The sequence below is a fragment of the Egretta garzetta genome, unplaced genomic scaffold (genome assembly GCF_000687185.1).
Source record: "Egretta garzetta isolate BGI_Z169 unplaced genomic scaffold, ASM68718v1 scaffold604, whole genome shotgun sequence".
Lineage (NCBI taxonomy): Eukaryota > Metazoa > Chordata > Aves > Pelecaniformes > Ardeidae > Egretta > Egretta garzetta.
Genome location: NW_009259366.1, coordinates 145,640 through 168,053, shown reverse-complemented (window position 1 = coordinate 168,053; position 22,414 = coordinate 145,640). Strand labels below are relative to the sequence as shown.

Sequence of the window (22,414 nt, the reverse complement as noted above, 5' to 3'; positions counted from 1 at the left end):
GGAAGCAGCAAGTAGGCTGATCCCAGCAGAATCAGTCACAGTCGGAGTAACACGCCTAAATACATGGTAGAGAGGGCAATCAGCTGGTTAGCCTTTTATTTCAAGGAGGAAGCCCTCATCTCAGCCAGGCACACACTGCATCTTTTTTATCCAGTTTCTCGGTAGCTAACAGTCAGACTGCATCACCCAGAGGCAGCGCCAACCAGTCCAACTATCCAAGAGGGAGGGGCAACTCAAAACTGCACGCAATAAGCTCTGGGAAGAAAATGCTCCTGGATTCAGGGTGAGGAATGCGATAAACTGCTTCCAATTTTTAGTGGGGGTCTCACGTTGGAACAGTCTGCTCCTGAAGGACTGTATCCTGTAGAGACCCATGTTCTTGGAAGACTGTATCCCATGGGATAGACCCACACAGGAACAGGGGAACAGTGTGAGGATGAAGGAGCAGCAGAGATGAGCTCTTACAGACTAACTGCAACTCCCATGCCTGTGGAGAGGGCCCATGCTTTTCTTTGAAAATCAGATTTAAAAAGCAACACATCTGACTACCACTCCACCATTTTTGCAAGGGTATGTTTCTCTTTAAAGAATGTGCATGCATAGAAGCTGTTTAGTAACACTTTGGAAATAACATGGTTAGGATGGAGATACAGGAAGACCAAACATCACAAAGCTTTTTTTTTTTTAAAATATGAATAGATTTTAAAATAAATGCATGAGGAAAAGGCTTCACCAAGAACACATCAGAGAAATTAAATGAAACCAGTAAGATTAGAGTATTACATAATGTCTCTGTAAGTGTATTACCAGGATGCATTCAGGTCAACGAAGTCCAAGCCAGTCTCAGCTTGCATTTAAGAACCAGCTGTACTATAACTTGACTTGGTCAGTTCTTTTCCAAGGCTTCCAGAAAATCTTTAAAAACTGAATACAATCAAAATAGTATTCTGCCACTGAGAAAGTAAGTTTGCAGGTGTTTGTGTACCCTCAGTGGAAACTCCAGTTCCTAACAGAAGGCTAGCCATGCTAGAAATCCTCTGGCATCATAAATATTAGCATGACATTACACAGGAAACCCTTGCTACTTGGTGCATTTGTATCTGCATTCCCAGAACACAGAGCTAATTAAAACAGCAGTCACAACAAGCAGATCTATTAAGACACTAATCCACCTTGACTAAGCTGAAAGACAAATGCACAGAGCAGCAGAAACTGTTAGACAGAACACCAGAAGCACACTTACCTAAATGCAAGAAATCTGAGCTGGAAGACGGTGGAAGTGAACTCTGTGTGGAAGGAAATGTACTAGCTGTAGATGTTGAGCTTGGATTAAGGAAGTCCCCAAAGAGGTCTGGACCAGACAAGACTTGATTTTCTGAACTTGATGACATTGTGAATGGGTCAAAAGGATCAGCTAAAAAAGAAGCAGAAAATTATCTTATGAAAAATTTTAGAGTAAACAAAGTTGAAAAAGACTTACTCCTCTGGGGGCACAGACAAAAAGTAGAGTTCACATTGGTGACTGCAGCAGCCTTCTGAGAATTTTTTGTGGTAAAGTTACCATCTGTCCCTTCCTCTAGACATCTGTACTTTCACATTAGTACAAAAATATTGCAGCCATACACAATATGAACAGCTATGTCTTCAAACACAAATCCTTAGCAAGGTTGCATACATTCAATAACATTGTTAATTTCATCCATGTAAGACACTTAAATTTGAGTAGTCATCAGCATACAAACAGAAGAATTACATTTGTTAAATGCTCTATAATGCCAAACTTCCATAGAATTTAAACAAAAAAGACTATTAAACTACTAAAAAGAGTATCAAGTAAAACATTCATACTACCACGTTGACTTGAAGGCATTGTTGACTCTGGGGCAGAAAGCGCGTCAACTCAAGAATGAAAACCAACAGAAGCAAGGCTTTCAATAGGTCTCTAGTGGTCACAACGAAGAAGAAACTAATTGGAAGAGTATTTATAGTCAGCATGGCCTAACATGTGACAGTCAGCTGGAATCATGGTTCAAGATCTTCCTGTTTCTGCTGCCCTCTAGGGTCAAAATCCTCAAGAGCCCAGGGAGTCCTGCCACATTCACTCAGAAGCTGAAGAGAAGGAATAATCCTGCCATAGCGCCCTAGCACATCCTGAGGCAATCATCGCATTGTACAGGACTCAGTAACAGTTCAAAAAAACCCAAACCCTGTATTGTCATCAAGCTATCTTACTATAGCATCAGCCATACACAAAACCTCAAGTACAAGTTTGATGTGCAAACTGAAATACAACAGTCGCCAAATACCTTCACTTCTACAATTATCTGTCTTTCATCCAATTCAAAGGTAGAATGAGATACATACATGACTATTGCTCAGGTGTTTTACGGAGTAAATGTAAGAAAGGCATAGCTAAAAAAGATAAAGTAATAAAGCTTCTCTTTTATAGACTTCTACTTATGTAAAAAAAGGTAAATTAAGTGATTCCTCATTGACCGTGGCAACAAAGTTCAATACTGAAGCAATTAAAAAGGAATACTTGAAATCACCTAAATGCTCTGCAAAACCACTTTGCAGCTCTGTATAGATAAAAGCTTTTAGTCCAAGTGAATTATCTTTGTGCAAGTGAGCTAAACCTTTTAAGTTTCCCAGATTGTTTGACTAATACTCCCAAAAATTTACTGTAACTTCAGGCAGGGAATTGCTATTCCTAAAAGTTTAGTCATGTGGCTAAAGAGCTAGCTATGCATTGGTAAGAGGAACAGAACCCTCTACATTAAATCACCTTGTTTAAAATACCGAATAGGTAGCAGCATGTAACATTCTCTTGCAGGACACAGACCTGCCATCAGTAAAACCAGCAAGAAAACTTTTAGCAGTACCATTATCCTACTGGTTTGAACAGGATTTCCAGGTGCCTAGCAGTCTTACATGATTAGGGCTTAAAAATCCCACACAGACATTTGACCTAAGCAGTACAGCTCTGTACCACATCTAATGTTACTGCTTTATCTAAAGTGCAAGAAAGCAGTCACATTTCTATTACAATTCTATGCCTTAGCAAGAGAAGTTATTTACATGTGGATTTAGAAAAGGATCTAGCACGTAACATTTGTATGGGAAAGCTACGGATTCTTTAAGAATACTGAATCTCATTTAATTCAAAATTAGATACTTTTCTGTTTATGTGGTTTAAAGCTAATACAGTATCGACCACATAAAATACCTGGATAATATACAGCAATTTGTCTCCTTCATATAGTACAAACACCTATTCTGTGCAGACTCTTCCTGTTGACCAATGTCTTCAGTGTATAGATCAAAACACAATACTTATATTCTAAGCTCAATGCAAGCAGCAGTTTTTAGCTGTTGGTCAAAGAGTACTGATGTTAAATGTACGTACCTGAAGACATGACTGCTGCTGAAGACATACCCTGAGTAGCAGCTGGACACTGAGACTGACTGCTGAAGAAGAAATCTGTTCCTTGTCCAAGAAGATCTCCAGTAGGGTCTTCTGAAATCTGTGATGCATTACCCACAAACAGGTTGTTCAACAAGTCCGCATTACTTGATGAAGAGTTTATTTCTGGGATAGGTTGTTTCTGTTCTGGTGAAATATCAGAGTCTAGTCCCAGTAAGTCTACATTCTCTTCAGGAAGAGATTTCTGTAACAGTGTAGACGGAGCTTCAAAATTGGCTTCAAAAAGCAACTCTCCTTCTGGAGTAATAGAGTCTTTTTCATCGACAATTACTGCACTTTCTTCACCTGAAAATGTAGGGAATTCCTCATCTGAAGGATCACTCTCCTCCCTGTCATCAGATAGTTGAACACGATCATTTTTAGATGAACTGTCCTCTATTCCACTTTCTGGACTTTTTCCTTCTTGAATAAAAAGAAGTAACAGGTTTAGATTACCAGCATTCTTCTGCCAACTAGGGTAAGACAGACTAGTATGGTGAGATCATATGAAATCGATCCTCAATTAATCAATGCTCACAAAAGAATTTATGGAAAAAGAACTAACTGTTGCCTAGCACCTCTTTGTACAGGGTAAGCAAAGGGGCAGCTCACTACCATATTGGCCACTCTGCAAGGGTGGGTATTAAAATTTTTTTTCAAAGTAAGACTGACTTGGACATTCATCTCAACTTCATCCCACTGATGGCTTAGAAGACCACTCAGTAACTGCTGCTCCACTCAACAGAAGTCAATGACAGCATAAGCAGCTACTGACATTTTTGCCAACAAAGCAGATACCATAAAAAAGCAGTTACACATGCACTATAAAATTACATTTTCTCAGTCCATACATACTGATCTGGACCCCACTGGCTAGTCCACTTTATTTCATCTGTTCCTCAGCCAGCCTAAGTGGGGCTGTGGGAGTGGCTTCCTTGCAGACCTTTAAGGTTAAGATTTTTGCAAGAAAAGAAAAATTTAGCTCAGCATTTAAGTTACCCACAATACAAAAAAACATTACTTGGTGTTGATCCAAATGAAGCAGAACGACCACTTGTTAACCTGCAGAGCTCACTTGTTAAATAGCTTTTTCTCACGGTCTGGTGAAATAGTGATTTTTGCCACTTAAGAAGGCTTAAGCACTTAGTGGAAGGAGTACAAGATAAACATCGAAGAAATAACTACTTCAGAGGAAAACCTGTACCTTTCCAGTCCAGAGAATGAAAGAAGTTATTTGCATCAGTACTACTGCTGTGTGGGGATTCTGTCTCAGTAGGTGCACTTTCTGAAGACTGCTCCAGCTGGGATGCTTCTGCTTCATATTGTGCAGTTGAACCTGGTTGTCTAGGCAGCTCTGGTTTTCCTGCAAGAGAGATTTTAAGCCAGAACCCTTAGAGAGAAACTTCTAAAACTCAGTCCTGGTCATAGAAGCTGGTATTTGGCTTGCAGACTGACTGCTATAGCAAGACAACTCAAGCCGTTTGCCACTATGAAAAGGCAAGTTCCTGCCCCCATCCCTCATTTGAAGTATGTATTAAATTTGTGTCAAACTGCAAGGCTGGTAAAACCTTATGTTCAACTATAAATTAACATAAATCAGATTTACAGCAAAACACTCAAGCATTCCATTTATATTTGTAGGAAAATGGAATCAACACCTCACTTGTACCAACCATCCCCTAAGACAGCCAAGAGCTATCAACATCTGCAATAGGGAACAGAACATCAGAAAAGGTGACCAGGTGGACCTGCCTAGTGGATGAGGGAAGGGCTGTGGATGTTGTCTACCTGGACTTCAGCAAGCCTTTGACATTAGCTCCCATAGCACTCTCCTAGAGAAGCTGGCAGCTCATGGCTTAGACAGGCGTACTCTTCACTGGATAAAAAACTGGCTGGATGGCTGAGCCCAGAGAGTTGCAGTGAATGGTGTTAAATCCAGTTGGCAGCTCGTAACAAGCAGTTATCCCCCAGGGCTCAGTATTGGGGCCAATTCTGTTTAATATCTTTATCGATAACCTGGATGAAGGGATTGAGTGCACCATCAGTAAGTCTGCAAACAACACCATGTTGGGCGAGTGTTGATCTGCTCGAGGGGAGGAGGGCTCTGCAGAGGGACTTGGACAGGCTGGATCGATGGGCCGAGGCCAACTGTATGAGGTTCAACGAGGCTCAATGCCACGTCCTGCACTTGGGTCATGACAACCCCATGCAATGCTACAGGCTTGGGGAAGAGTGGCTGGAAAGCTGCCTGGCGGAAAAGAACCTGAGGGCATTGATTGACAGCCTGCTGAATGTGAGCTGGCAGTGTTCCCAGGTGGCCAGGAAGGCCAACAGCATCCTGGCTCGTATAAGGAATAGTGTGGCCAGCAGGAGCAGGGAAGTGATTGTCCCCCTGTACTAGGCACTGGTGAGGCCACACCTCAAATATTGTGCTCAGTTTCGGGCACCTCACTACAAGGAGGACATTAAGGTGCTAGACTGCATCCAAAGAAGACCAACAAAGGTCTGGAGCACAAGTCTTCTGAGGAGTGGCTGAAGGAACTGGGATTGTTTAGCCTGGAGAAGAGGTGGCTGAGGAAGAACTTTTTGCCCTCTACAACTACCTGAAAGGAGGTGGGTGTTGATCTCACGGATAAAAGGCAATAGGATGAGGGGAAAAGGCCTCAAGTTGCACCAGGGCAGGTTTAGGTTGGGCATCAGGAAAAATTTTTTCACCAAAAGGGTTGTTAAGCATTGGAATGGGCTGCCCACAAAGTGGTCGAGTCTCCATCCCTGGAGGTATTTAAAAGACAGGCAGACAGGGTGCTTGGGGACATGGTTTAGTGGTGGAATGGTAGTCTTAGGTGAACAGTTGGACTTGATTTTAAAAGTCTTTTCCAACCTAAACAATTCTATGATTCTATGAAAAGAGCAAATGCAGCTATAGAAAAAACCCAGATTATAAAGCCAGAAAAGAAAATGCAGGAGTTAACCATCTTACAGGAGTTCAGTAATACACTGTGTGCTGCTCCTTGCATTTGTTATTTTACTGAGATCAGGTATTAAGTGACTCTTGTGTAAGACTAAGTTGGGCTGAGTTATGTACTGCTACATCATCTCCCAAAAAGGAGGTTTCCTCAAGGCTCAAGTCAAGACAACTCTAAATTAATACGTGTTCATCCACTGTTTGAAAAGAATGGGATGAATGCTTGGGAGAAAGCTATTTGTCTAAACTTAAATACCAAACTGGTAGAGCACTTTTTTACCCTCATTCCACATACTCAGTTGTAGCTTAGAGACACCGAAAAAAGTCTGCCTCCGTGAACATACATGAAAGATCAATGAAATATTGCAAATTCAATTTTAATAAGGCAAGTTTTATAAAACCAGTTCACAGCACTTGCTCTTGTCCTATTCCCTTCCCACAGTTTTAAGAAATATTTTCAATGGAATTTGAAACATTTAATTTATCAATCAGAAAACAAAAGTGACTTAAAAAAAAAAAGAGTAATTTTTACAGGTACTCGTTATCAAACACTAACTTCAGTGAGCCGAGACTTGTGTTCACAGTAGAATCTTTAAAATCTATATAAACTAAATCAAATAGAAAATGACCTAAGTCAAACTAAACATATCCTGCTAAAAAGAAGACAGCAGCAACTACATTGTATCAAAAGAAATGTAATTAAGTTGCACCATATTAAAAGTAGAGAGTAAGATCTCATGTTTAGTATACTAAAATCACCACAATAATCTCCATCATGCTTTTTATCCTGGAAGCACATAGAAGGCTTAAGAGCCTTAATGAAAATGTCAAAGCTAATTACTGATACCAGGAGAAGAAAGCTACTGAACAGTACTAACTGTAATTAATGCAGGCATCTACAGATGAAGTACAGAATATGTAGTATTTAAAAAAAAAAACAAACGTCTGCTGGACCACATTAGGAAAAGTTGAGAAACTGAATTACAACATTACTTGACTATGCCTAAGAAGGATCTCAATAAAAACATTTTTAGTTAAGACCATTTGTGAGGAATGCTCAGATGATTTTAAGTGAAGTGACAGTGGTGCCAGTTTAGCCTGATATAGTTCTTTCAAGACACTGTGCCTACAAATCCTGGCTGTCAACTCCATTTGCTAAAATCCCTGCAAATAGCATATTCATAGTTTTAAAGCAAATGTAATGACAGCAGCGGTAAGATAAGGATAATTATAATCTGTTATTGGGGGATGATTTGTACTCCTTCACACAATGCGAATTTGTAAGTGATATTTACAAAAAACCACCTTTTAAATCCCTTTCACTTAAAGGAATGTCAGAAATTAAACAAAAGCCTCAAACACTAAGTACATCAGAAACTTTATCACGTTCTCTAGTTTTCCCAAGGGATTCATTACCAAACTTCGATAAAATCTCTTGTTGTTCCTCTCGGGTGGAGAAAAGGATCTTGGGATTCAGTCCCTTTATATTCATGTTATCCCACGGTGGCTGTTCACAGCTAGGTCTATCTCTGGGTTCCACATCTACTTCCAGATTGACTTGAAATAAATCAGGATATTTTTCTTGTATGTCACAAGCATCCAGATCATACCTGCAAAGATTCATGTAAGTAGATTATCAATACTGATGGCTAACTAGATTAAATTCACTGCAGTCTAAGACAGAACTTTAAAGCAATTAGTATAAGGCTTAAAACATGCTTATATCTATATACTTTTTCCATATATATTAAACAGGTGGTATTTTGGTACAGAAGTTTTTTTGCATCATGAACAAACCCTTCAGTTTCCTTGAAGTGAGAAAACAAAAGAATCTTCTTATTGCAATTGAAGTCATCTACTTCTTACACTGAGTATATTTCCTCCCCCCACCATATGTTGGTTTGGCAGGTTAAACAGTTTCAAAGAAAACGTCTTCCAGTCTCCTATAAAAGGGTGTCAACATACTTGGCAAATTTCACTGTGGTGGCATTTCGGGGCACAAAGCCTGTGTGGAACTGAATCTGAAACATCTTCATTGAAGCCATCTGTTGAAAACAAGAAATAGAGGGAAACTGAATAAATCAATATGAACAGTATGCGCAGTGCTCTACCCTTAACATAACGCAAAGTATTTTCAGTATTAAAATATTTTAAAGCATTTGGTTTGCTGTTGCAGTTAATTCCATGTACACTTTATCTTGAGAGGTTTAAATGCAGTTTTAAGACAGACCGTAGATAAATCTACTACTACCAGAAACAAATCAAAAGACCTTGAACCAGGTACCTCTCACTGACAGTCTGTTTGAAGTTAGCACAGTCTGTTAAATATCTCCAGACCCTGTTCTAGAGGCTGAAACTGCATGGTCCTTATTACTTTTCTGAAAAACATACTCAGAAAGACTCACGCACCACACTAATCAAGAAACATGTCATATACAGAGGAGTGCATTCAGAACAGTTTTAAAGGTAGCACATTTGAAAGGACACTTAAAAGACATGGGAAGTTTTTTTTTTCCCTGTGCAACTTCTCAAGTAAACCATTCAAGCCAGACAGAATCATAGGGCTTTTCCAAACTGATTCATTTAATCATTCAACTTTCCTAACTCTTTCTTCTGCTGACAGAAAAATTGCTTTCCCATGCCTGATCAGCATGTGAGAATCTGGAAAATACTACTATAGAAGGTTCATGTAGCTCCTGGTCTTGCACAAATCCAACCTACAGTAAACTGATAAATCCACAATGTATTTTTTTCCACTGGCTTTAGTTACAATACATGTGGAATAGTCTTGCCAGTCCTTATAAAGCAAGTCATACAGTAATAGTCCAGTAAATATAATATAATAAAAATGAATGATGAAAGATTTCCTTGTAAATGAGCATTTATTCAAACATCATAACCAGATGTCAAGTAACAGGCAAAGCACTGCCAGCAAGTTGAGGTGATCTTTCCCCTCCATCCAGCACTGGTGAGGCTGCATCTGAAGTCCTGTGTCCAGTGCTGGTCTCCTCAGTACAAAAGAGACATGGACATACTGGAGAGAGTTCTCTGATCCATCCATCCCTACCCTGAACTACATATGAAAACCCGAACACCCTGTTAAATCAGTTCTTATTCTCTTGCTATGCAAAACACTCCTAGAAGATAAACTCTTCTCTCAAATTAACTGTGAGCAAGTGGGAGACATTCACAATGCCCAACTCCAGGCACTTAACAGCAATACTGAAATGTGGTGGTTAATCTCCTTAAGAGTTCGTGGAGAGTTTCAGGGGGCAATTTAGCAAATGTAAAACTAAGGACATGTCAAATATTGTTCCATCCAAGCTCAGGATCATCACACACACTTATGTATCACGTATTATAGCAGATGGATGAGAAAATTCTAATCTTTTCCAATTAGTGAATAAATGCCAGAGAAACCACATCAAAGAAACCCTATCATCAATGAAACTGAGACTGCACAGGGTGTATGAACTTGTATAAGAGTATAAATGGCTGAATTTTCCCCAGCTGTATGCCTTCTTCACTGATGACCTTGAACCATAGTCTAGTTATTTTTGTGCATTAGAGAATCATTTCACTGAGCTTTCTGGTTTAGGATGTTCTGGAAGATATGGCCCCACAGCACTCTGGGGACATTAAGAAAGTTTTGAACCTCTGCAACATGACAAGATTTGATGCTCACCTTCCTACAAACAAAGTAGAAAAAAAATAGGGAAATCCATTTATTTCAGTAATAGTAGATATGTATGAATATGCTTGTTTGCCCCAAATGTATGGAAACTATCTGAAGAACCTCTGGATCAATTTTCACAATGCTCCTATACTTTGCACTACCCTTTCTTATCTTTTACATGGTACTGCAAGTTTAATTTGGGTTACTCATCTGGAAGAAAAAAAAATGTTTCTTTTTTAGAAATTTGAAGACAGGCTTCATTAGCAACTTTTTTGTGATCTTGCAATATATTTGCACCCATAATTTAATTAGAAAAAGAAAGATGCATTCTCCTTAGGAGAACAAAAATTAGTAAGAAAATTGGCTATAAAAACCTCAATCTGGCTCTGGAAATAGGGTACAGAACTACATGGATTTTTCTAGCCCTTTTTGTACAGGCAATCCCTGGAATTCCACTTTTCTATTGAGTGATATTTTTACTTTTGTTGCAGTTTCTGTGTACAGAATTAAGAAGTTCTGGCTTGTTGTGCAACTTATCAGATAACAATCACTGCCTCAAAAAACAGGCTAGAGGCTTTCCATGCAAATACAGTAACTATCACTACTGAAGTAATTTCCAGAAATGCTGACCAAAGCATCTACATGCAGAGCACTAAAAATGGACATACTTATTAGGCTTGAAAAGGCTGAATTCCCAAGTACATGAAAACCTCACACATTTTCTTTCAAAGAATAGCAAATAAAGCCATGTACTTAATGAGATCACAAATACAAGTATGAGACAAAACTGCAACAAGAAAAAGCAAATCCTCCACATAGGCTCTTAATTTTATCATTACCTTGGCTTGTAGTCGGCCTCCTAGTGTTGACCTGGCATGATAGATCACAATGAGAACATCTCCCTGTACTGTTATACCCAGTGGAATTACTGCTTTTCCATCTTCAATTTTAAACTCCCTGAAGAAAAAACATAACCACAGTTAATTTTGTTTAAAAAAGTGTATTACCTTCTGTTTAGTTTGGTTTCTCCGAGGCCTTCAATATCAACCCATAAAAATTGGTTTCAAGTTCTTATTACAGAGAAGGAATTAGCTCCAAATGATTAACATTTAAAAGCTGCTCTAAAAATAACAAGATTAACAGCTGACTACAGCAGAGCAATGGACATATTTAGACCCACAGATCTCAAATCAAATATGAGAGAAACATGCCATCGAGGAGCTGCTGGGAAATGCAAGAGAAGATATTACGATAAAAGTTGTTCCAAAGGAAGATGCAGAGATAAACTGTAGCTGCACTGCTGTGAAATGTTAGGACTCCAGACTGGGGGACAGTGGTAGAGAAAGAGGGGAAAGTGTTATTGTAACACCCCACAGCTGTTTCTGTTCCCACTCTCTTAAAATTTACTAAACTCCTTACAGGGCTTGGATTTATATGAACACTAGAAGGACTTCAGTATTCTCCCACCCTTCCTCTGTTTGTGACTATTTACACCTAGTACTGCTAGTACCATTTGCAATTCCTACGCTGTATTGCAATAGCAGACACCAGAGCTGTACAGGGGCTAATAAGCACTACCCTTACAGTTACTGCACCTGGGGGATCCTTAATGTTTCCATGACTGAGATACGATCTTCAGTTCAGTACATGTACATCAGGGATCAGTCTTCCTAGTTGGATCAATCTCCCACATGGAGTGAGAGGAAGGACAGTCTTACTCACCTCTGCCCCATAATGCCCACTGTGCCACCCCACTGTCACCCCCACTTTCTGCAGAAACAGATCCAAGCTGCTATTATAACCACATCGTCTCCTCCCTATGATTTACCTTTCAAGATCAGCTAAAAGGGGACAGACAAGCTGTTCCATGCATTAAAGAAGCTTTCTGTTGAACTGACACAAGCAACATCATGCTTTCACCTCACAGTAAGGACTTCACGTTTAAGTTAGTCTAGAAAAACATAATGTGCTGTTTCAGAACAAATCATAACTTGTACTTACTTCATTTTGTCATATTCCTGGGAGGTAGTGGTTACTCTGTCATCTCCCACGTAAACTTCACAAAAAGGCCTGCAGCCATTACGCTGCTTACTGAAAAGAGGAACTGGAGTCATCACGATTGATCTGATAAGGATGGGCTTGCTGTGAGGAATAATGGGCTCTTCAGCCATCATGTCACACATGTATTCAATGTACCTGCCAAAACCAAAAGGTACTCATTTAGCCAAAGAACCAAATTCTAGAAATGGGTGAACACATCGGTGAGTTCCTTCTGTTCATATCCAGCCATTGAGCAGTGACAAATGCAACAATAAAACACAGGGAACACTTAACAGCACTTCCAGCAAACGGATTTTCAAATCTGATAGAATTTCACAATAGGAAAATGAAATATAAACATGGAGAAATATTTACGATCCCTAGCCAGCCTCTCAATTTCAGGACAGCAACACAGTTTCTGTACAAAAGCCTGATGGCTGCATCACAACAGAAAAATATACCACCCAGAAAATTGAATACAGCACTGCATATGAGCTTATCCACACCTGTGTCCACCCTCCAGACAACTCCAGACATTGCCCTATAAATACCAAACTAGAACTATTTATTTTCTATCTTACACATAATGGATTGAAATTGCACAGCAGTTCTGAAGCTAGTAACTCAAAGCTTCCTAAAGGCTCTAAATTTATCCTCATTAATGTAAGTTATCTTGTAAAGGACCCATTAAATATCCTCAAAGTAAATCTGTACAACAGCATAATCTGTCATTTATACTCAACTAATCCTTACTTCTCACCTTTCTAAATCTAATCCTTTTTGTAGGAAATACCCTTACTACCAGTGTCACCTGCCACTGAGACTTTATCATTACAAGATCTATCAAATCAAATAATCAGTTTAAAACATTTGTCAAAGTATACGAAGGTCACTTCTGCACACACTCCTTTAAAAAGCAGAAGGCATTCTTACCTAAACAGGAAAGACTGACAGAAGTCATTACTGGTCTTTCCACAGAACTTGCAGTGTTCTGACACAGTAAAACCTATTGTAATAAACTAGTAAACATGGAGTAAGTCTTACACACATGGAAGAGGATTCTGTACTTAAGAGAGCATTCAAAAGTACTGCAAGCCCTTGTTTTCACTCCTAACATTTCTTCACTACAGGTCATACTTGACTCACTTTTGATAAGAACATCGTGAGTAACTTAAGGCATCACAAAGAACTACTTTCTCTATGCATGATACATCCATTTTTCCAAGTATTTTGCTGTTCAAACACAGACTATCAAAACAATTTATCTTCCTAAAAAACATCCTGTAAAAATAGTAGCATGTTCACAATTGCAAAACTACTTGCTTCACCAGCACCCTACGAACAGACTGATACTGTACCTTTTATGAGAAGGCCAAATGCCAGGAGGACAGCGTTTCATACTGAACATATAAACTGCAGCTTCAGCAGTAGTGAAGAGACGACAGAAACACAGAAAAGAACAAACTACAACAGCAGACGCTGCTCTTCCATCCTACAAAAAAAATTGTAACTTTGTTATTAGACCTAGTGGAAAAGGCATTACAGAATTTACTGAAGAACATGCTGTCTCCTTATTTAAGATATAATGAAGTCTAAGGTCTAGTGCAATCATTAGATTCGAAGTTTGTATCTGGATGTGAAATGTTTTCATTCGATTTTCACACAGTACAAGATATAACATACTATCCTATCTGCTTGCTCAACTGTGAATAATGGCTTTAGCTTAACACTGTTTGAAATATTCGATGTATGGGTATTACCTTACTATCACTAACACCCATTTTCAAGTTTGTTTCCCGCTTGCTACCTGAAACCCCAGTTCAGTGCTATTTTTGGCTGGTAACTATGGATTTCTGCTACAAGAGAAGACCTAAGATTCAAAAGAACTAAGCCACACTAAAATCTTTAGTCTTCTGACTAAAACTGCCTGAGATTAATAGCTTGCCACAGAACTAAGAGAAGGAAATTAAAACACTGAATCTCTTTCTGCAGGGACCACAGCTACACGCATCCCAGATTCATCACTAAACTATAAAAGACTAAAGATTCAGAAGAGGTAATGGTTGACAGACCAGAACCTCTCAAGTTTTTTTGCTAGCAACACGGAACCGATTTTTTTGTGGTCACTTGACATATGAGTGTGGAAGTGGGGAAGAAAATGTTTTTCCTCAACTTGTTTTAACAGGCATTTCCTTCAAAGCCAGGCTTCTATTCTAACCATTACTCAGATCAATGAAAAGGTCTGACAGCACCGTATGAGCCATATCTTTATTTATCTCAGTATTACTGCTGGTGTAACTAGTAAGCCCAGCGATTTCTAGAAGTCACTAGACTAGTTCATGGTTCTATGGGTTGGACCCTGCCTTTCAGTTAAATTGCACAATGTAACAAAAACCTGGTCTCTACCCTGAGGTGCCTACACTTTGGACAAAACATTAATGAATACAAGGGAAAAATGAAACACTGATCAGCATGACAAGCAGTGACCTGTGCACTCTTGCATTACAAAGCCACTTCAAATTAAAGCAGAGAGGGGAGAAGAAAATCATTGTACAAAAGTCAGCAAGCAAGGCACAGCATACCCTTTGCAACTGTGGCATGAAGTCAGGGGACAACTTCACAAGACTTTAAAGACCACTTTACAACCAGAAATACAGCATTCAAAATAAAGACTGATATTAACTGATTTTTTCCTTTCAAAACTCTGTTTAAGGAACTACGCTTTGGCAGATTAGCAAATCCTTTTAGACACAGATTTCTACACCATATCAAAGCACTGGTTATTAATGCTTTCCAGCATCATCATAAGCATTGTAACAACTGTCATGTTTCTTTTTACTGCACAGGAAAGTAGGAACATCAAAATTTTGCATGCACTTAAATGTAACAATAACCTCATGTTTTCAAATCTTAAACATAGTAGCTATTCTTTAAATTAATTTCCCCTCATGTTTGACAGGTGACTACTCTCTAGAGTTTTATTGCTATTTTGCATTATATCAAGGTTAATGATACATTAGAGATACACAGCAATCTGCTGCCAGAAAAAACAAGTTCCACCAAAGTCTCATACAGTTTCTGCAATTCTGCAGATACAGATTACATTTTAAATGGACAGTAGTGGGAAATACAGTGTACACCCAGCTGTCACTCAGAAAACATGAACAGAAAAATAGAGCAAACACTGAAATAGCAGAGCAAATTCTTTCTCCCAAAGGCTACTTTGCCTTAATCCCTCCTATATATTGCTTTCATTGCTACTTGCATAAGAACTAAGAACTATCCTACTAATTTGCCTAAGGAGAAAATTTATGCAAATAACTTTCCTAAAGACACAGAAGGATGGAATTGCCCCCAGGCCTCACAGTAAAGAAAGCCAGTAATATTCACAAACTGAGTGGATACTAGCATCCTTATTCACAATTTAAAGCTAGATTGAGCAAAGCAATTCAGACAAACCAATTTCTTACAAGGCAGTGCACAATGCAAACATTTTTCTGGTCTTGTTTCAGCCATAAATGCATATTCTTGCATATGCTATAAAGGTTCTGAAGATTCGGTGCCCGTCTTGCTGGCCAGCCACATTCAGAAACCTACAACAAGAGACAGCAGAGGTGAGAAACAAGATTACATAGTCATGTACATTTGCATAGTATAAGCTATGTATGCAAGAGGTAATTTTACACTTTAATGCCACCTTCAGGTAGAAATTAAGATGCTCAAGAAAGTAGTCTCACAAAGTGTAACTGCCACTTTATAGAATGAAGCACAGTAAAACTCCAGTCCTGTCTATAGTCTGTTGCACTAGAAGTACCAATAATTCTTATTACTATCTGAAATTTTCTTAGAGCAAGGAATAAAGTAAAACAGCTTCCAACTTGATTTGTGCACATATTCTTAAGCAAAAGAAAAAAAAACAGAAATACTTGGTTTGCTTTTACATTTATCCTTTAATCAAAGAGCCACAATAGTTAAGTAATATTCCTTCTACAATTAGTGCTACAAAACACTACCAAATAATCAGCTCCACTGCTGAGAGTCTAGATTCTTAAAATCAGCTGTCCAGTACGAACGCAGTATACAAAACCTGATCCTTGACCACTTGCAACACCTGAAGAGTAGATATTCTGCCAGGACCAAGGAAACAACTTATAAAGCAAGCTTTTGCTCTTTCTTTTTAGCCATACCACAGTTGCTGAGCATGGAAGACCAAGTTTTGCTATCAGCAATATATTTTCTTATCCAGATAGAAGAGTTCAAGGGTTACTCTGAGATGAATTACCTGAACTGACTGAGAATCACAAAAAATTCTTAGTGAGATTGGTTTTGTGCCAAGCTCAGGAAAAAAAGGCTGAAAGAAACAGTGACATGCAAAGTCGCCTTCAGCTTTTCACTGTATTCTAGTATTTTAATTAAAAAAGAAGGCAGTTTAAGAACACGTAATTTTGCAAGATATTTAAATTGAATGTTCGCTTGTTAGTAAAAGCTTAAGCAAAATCACCACTGAACAAATAAAAGCTAAGGCAAGCCTATTCCTGTTCACCACAGGATTCAATGTGGGCATCAGTACATCTCAAATATTACAATAGCAGTGAAAAAAATCATATTACAGCATTATAGCTACAAACCAGAAAAGAGTCTAGAAAAGCAGGTGTATTTAAAAAAAGCAAAAATAACTGACTTTTTTCTGATTTACCATTTACTTCCTGCTTAAAAACTAGTTTTGTTACAAGATGTATACCATACATTACATTCTTTTCCTTTGGCCACGTTTTAAGCTCAAAATGTTCTGATTATTAGCACATAGAGTTCACAACCTCTGAGCAACCTATTCCAAGTAGGACTCAAAACTAGCAGAGAAGACTTCAAAACTAGCATTAACTTTAACCTTGGTTAAAGAAATCTGTAAGTGTTCCATACAGGCAGCAAGAAAGCAAGAATACATAGTTTCATAAATACCTATTAAGCAAAGTGTCAGAATTCAGGATTTCAGAAGCTGTTCTCTTCCAATCAAGTTTAAGGCTTGTCATAATTATCTATTGCAGGCACTGAAGAAAAACTAAGCTTCCTTAGCTTCCTATGTGGCTGCTCTCGCCCAGTACTGAATAATGAAGTTAAGTCAGTCAGTATTGCTTATTATGCATCTGAATATCAAATATGGACAGAGAAAATTTCCCCAATATATGTAAAGTGTTTGTTTTCCAAGTAAAATAGCTGCCACCTTTTGTTTTTAAACAGAAGACAATGTTTTGTAGAAACTTCCTAAATACTCCCAGCCAATAGAGTGGGCAGGAACCTACAACGTTTTGCCAAGTTATGATCTACTATTACTTCCCAGCAAAAGAAAGATGACAACAGAGGATGAATGTCAAGATGATAAACGTAGACCAGAAGACTTCCAGATCACTGGTCGAGTTAGCTGTACTCATATCACCATTCACAGTACCAACACATCAGGAATATCAATGTATAGGCACTTCTAGAGTTGCATAACCAAAAAACCATCCCCAAGGTAAACTATTTCCCAGTATTTATCATTCCATAGACAGAGGTTGATAGCTTTGTAGGATGAGGAATAATCAGTTCACTATGTCTGCTTCAGTGGCCTTTCCAGCAATCTAGTGCTAAAAAGCATTGCTGAAGGTTTTGCTTTGAGGTACTTTCCAGCAGGTAAGCAAGTTTCCTGCATGATTAAGCTTTGCTTTCCATGTTGAACAGCCTCTGCCTGAACATCACACTGAACCAGATGCAGATGAAGTTGATTGCCTCCACCCAAAAAGCAGTGTTTTTTTCAGGTGTGACAATATTTTGTCTTGTCTACAAGTTTACAAGGAAACAAAAGGAAGTGACAAGCACTAGATAGAATACATTAAACACACCTCAGCCTGACAGTTTAAGCCAACTTGGATACCTGAAGTAATGCTAAGGATAACTCTGCAGAATAAGGCCCAAAAGGGGTCTCCTGTAACAAACAACGCTTCCAGACTCTCCTCTAGGCAGTCAAGTATTGTGGGGAAGGGACATGATCACTACAGACTGTTTAAGTCAAGGTCTAATATAGCCAGTGCTAGACAACTCACAACACTAACAGTCTCCACTGTTGAGCTACTTAACAGGACAGTTAAGGTGTATTTAGGAGCAGACACTGGATTCTGGTATCTAGGCATCTAACAAGCTCTTCTCACTACCTTGTTTTACTGAATGAGGCAAATGTCTTCATTTTAGTACCAGTGAAATAGCCAGAAAGGCTAACGGAGGCTCAGCTAAGCTATACAAGTATTTCAGGCAGTAGCAACAAGCAGTCAGCTAGGGCTGAGCCACACGGGAGTCAAATGGTATGTAGCAGGAGAAGGAGAAAGTCCAGTAAACAGGTTGTGCAAACCTGTCACCAAAGGAGTACTACCTTTGATAAAGGAAAACATCTGAATGTAGGAAAATTGGAATTTTAGTAAGATTTTCATTATGTTAAGTATTCTCCATTTAAACCTGAAACATGTAAGGTACCTCTACATTTTTTCAAAGATGTCACTAGGCTAGGAAACACAGACTTTAGTCAGTAACATTAAAGATTAGTCTTTAATCAGTTAAGTTTGGATTGAAAGTAAAGACAAGCAGAATATAGATTACTCTTTGACCTTATGCTTGTATTTATTCTTCTGTGATCTTTTTGATTATGCAGCTTGCTTTAACATATTTTAAAATAAAAAGCTGAAGGCACAATCAAGACATTGTGTTGGAAGACCTTTTACAGAAATACACAAAAACTATACAAACCCGATTATGGAATCTTGAAGACCTGTATGTTCTTGGAGAGAGATTGTACACAGCATAGTGGCCAGGATGTTTAGAATCCAGACATAACCGCACGTCTTCTATGTTATTTTTGATGGCAGATTCTACACCTTCAGCTGGAAAGGACATCACTGAAGACAGAACAACAAACACCAGGTGAATTATTTTTCATGAATTAAGAATAATCAGAAATTATTCTTAAGACAGACATAGCTATCATACCAGCAATTCTGGAAGTGATGTATGATATATCCAAGTCTCCTTTTGCATAACTGAAACAGAACACATTGGAGTTAATACTGGGAAATAGAACCATAAAAGCCATGAGCCTAAACCCCAGGTCTCAGGCTACACCCACCAACAAAAGCAGTGTTTCATTTCTTCCATTTGAGGCTTGTTACCTCACCCTTCAAGGTCTTCAGAATAGAGTTTTCAGAATAGATGTTGTATTTCAACAGTAACTCATTTACATCAGTTGCAACAAAACCAACTCTGGGGATTTTGTACAGAAACCTTCAATGTTTAACTGATTCCTCTAGCCCTGCTCTTACTGATAAATATTCATTCTAAGTATCAGTTTGAAAGCCTAGAGATGATGCATTAAAATCTTTAATAGAGGATATCATAATGCTTAAACCAGGCCATTTATTGAAACATTACATTTTAAGTTATTTAGCTCTGTCATGTTACTACCTGGCCCAGGTGGCCATGCTACCCAATTTTGGGATTCCATATGGTTAGAGGGTACCTGAATCTCCTTCCTCATTCAAATTATTCCTCAAAAAATTCACTTCCAAAATGCCCATAGTGAGCAAGGCATTAATCATTACTCATCTCTTTCTCATATAGTTGTGCACAGTTTTAAAGAGCAGCCTTTTAAAAAAATAATCTCGCAGTGATTTTTTTTAATTTAGGTCCACTTCCTTCATCTCTACCTAATCACCCACATTATGCCAGTAATTTACTATTTTTAAGACCACTATTATTTTTTTGTTTCTAGGGTACCTGCTATGTAGCAGGACAAAAAAGCTTGAGAAAAAGATGAAAGAGCCCCAGCACAGGCCAACACCCTTGAGTATAATCACATAGGTCTGCACATAGGTTGGCAGAATAAGAGCAAACCTCACCTACAGAATTTGGTTTAGACATCCCTAATTTAAATAAGTCAGTAGCATATTATCTCCAGAATATCAAAGCGTCATCGCACTAGGTTGCATGTTTAAGGAATGCAGAAGCACTATCAAAGCAGTGCTTTTCTATCACTATTGATGCCTTAAGGGTTAAAGTTAACAACAATGTAAGTGGCCTACATGCATAAGACTTAGGCCTTGTTGTCTAGTTTGTTGATGCTTTGCTGAAGTCAGTAGTTAATAGACTTGTAACCTTATTAAAGGACCGGAGGAATCGGGACAGGATAAAGTAAGAAAGATAATGACGATTTGTCAAGGTTGCTGGACCAGGAGGAACGAGAACAGCGCATGGAAGACAAAGGAAGAGAAGTAACAGACGGACAGCTGGCAGGATGTGCCGGCCTTGAAAGTTGGAAAATTAAAAGTGAGGAAGACGTTTTGCCTTCATCCAAAAGACCCCCAGATGTGACCACCAGAACAGATTGCGCATGTGTAAAAAGCAGGGACAATATGTTAATGGTTTCTTAGAACGCCCCACCTATTCCTAGGAATAATTTGTATAAAGCATGAATATTAATATAGAAGATGTATTTAGACGGTAAGAGATACTACAGAGGCATGCACACTAGGTGGAGTGATCCCCCATGCATCTGGCACCACGAATAAAGAATGCCTGCCTTTGAACACTACATTGGTTTTACAAGGATTATTCCCGATTTTGGTGACAGTTTTGGCAACCCAGATGGGACAGTGCTTGTGAATCTCAATGGATCCGTGGGATCATGGGACCTCCAGCCGCCACCGAGGGATTCTTGGGGAGAACCTCTGATCCCTGGACCAAAGAATTCTGAGCAAGTCCCCTGGAAAGGTAATAAGGCATTCTTTTAGAAGTCTTACCAGCCTGCTTGTAAGGCACAGCAAAAGCTATGCAGAGTTGGGCTGAGAGGTACCCCTATGGGGTTGGAGTCCCCACAGGTAATGCCTACCTATAAGACACGGCGAAAGTCTTGCAGGGTTGGGCTAGGGTCCCAGGCAAGGATAGGTGTTAGAGACCCCTGATAAGGTTGTGGGTTTGAGTCCCACAATATGTATTTTGGGTAAATAAGGGGGGTTGGGATTTCTGGCAGGAAGCTGGAATCCTAGAGGGAGCTTCAACAGGGGTTGGGGTCCCTCCGACTAGTGCCTGTGATAGTGCACGATCACACCTACTAGTCTCTTGGGAAAATGGGTACATTTCCAAGTGTGAAACCTATCCCACAAAAAACACTTTGGGGATGTATCTTGAGACACTGGAAAGATTTGGGAGGTACCCTCTGACTCAGAAACAATTAATTGAATATTGCAATCATTGGTGACCAATGTATAGATTGGAAAGTGGGGAGAAATGGCCAGAAAATGGGACATTGCAATAACACCATCTTACAATTAATGTTGTTTTGTAAAAGGGAAGGTAAATGGGACGAAGTGGCATATGTTGATTTGTTCTTTATGTTGCAGAATCATCCGGAATGGCAGAAACAGTGTGGGATATAGCCACAGGATTCTATGGCAATGGTTTTGATAAGAGAAAAATGTGGTGAGAACTTGAGAAAGTGTTGTTCTACTTATGATTCATGGTTGCACCTCATCAGAGAAGGGGTCGAGGGGTTCAAAATTTGGAGGCTGATAAACCTTCTGCTCCTCTTCTGGAAGTGGAAGCAGAAGGATTTAGCCTAATTGCAGGAAGAACACAGGGAAGGAAAGGGGAAGCAGGAGCAGCTCCTCTCCAAGCCCGTTTCCGAGAAGCAATAAGGAATGATGGTCCGGTGGTGGTAAAAGTTACTTTCTCAATTGCTGATTTAAGATCATGGAAAGAGATCGCAGGTTCCTATTGGGAGGATCCCAAAAGAGTAGCCAAGGCAATTGAAAAAATAATTCAAACTCAAGATCCTGACCGGAATGATTTACAAGTGGTATTGGATACGATTTACTGGGGGCCGTGGACCAGAATTTTCCATCTGCAAATCCCGAGTGGGACCCTAATCAACCGGGACCCAGGGGAATGTTGACTAGATATCAGAGGTGGATTTTATTTGGTGTAAGACATGCAATGCCAAAAGCAATAAATTGGTCAAAAGTTTATGAAGTAAGACAAGAACCAAATGAGTCCCCTTCAGCCTTTATGGAAAGACTGAGGGTGATTGCTAGAAAATATACCAATTTGGATCCAGAAAACCCAGAAGCAGCAGCACATTTGGCCTCTATATTTATGGGTCAATCAGTCTCAGACATTAGAAAGAAACTCCAAAAACTGGAAGGACCCGAATGTAGAGATCTGGGTAAAATGCTTGAAGTAGCTTGGACTGTAT

The 22,414-nt window shown here is 39.1% G+C and overlaps 1 protein-coding gene across 1 annotated transcript in view; it reads right to left on the bottom strand.

Moving 5' to 3' along the window:
• GAK (cyclin G associated kinase) overlaps positions 1-22,414 on the bottom strand; it is a 79,755-nt gene that overhangs the window by 17,861 nt on the left and 39,480 nt on the right. Inside the window, exons 13-23 of the mRNA XM_035892386.1 lie at positions 19,159-19,208; positions 18,919-19,067; positions 15,615-15,737; positions 13,503-13,636; positions 12,106-12,300; positions 10,944-11,061; positions 8,394-8,473; positions 7,845-8,038; positions 4,668-4,826; positions 3,407-3,886; positions 1,244-1,414 (exon numbers count right to left, since the gene is read on the bottom strand). Of these exons, the coding sequence (XP_035748279.1) occupies positions 1,244-1,414; positions 3,407-3,886; positions 4,668-4,826; positions 7,845-8,038; positions 8,394-8,473; positions 10,944-11,061; positions 12,106-12,300; positions 13,503-13,636; positions 15,615-15,737; positions 18,919-19,067; positions 19,159-19,208 (1,853 nt within the window). The remainder of the gene's footprint in view (positions 1-1,243; positions 1,415-3,406; positions 3,887-4,667; positions 4,827-7,844; positions 8,039-8,393; positions 8,474-10,943; positions 11,062-12,105; positions 12,301-13,502; positions 13,637-15,614; positions 15,738-18,918; positions 19,068-19,158; positions 19,209-22,414) is intronic.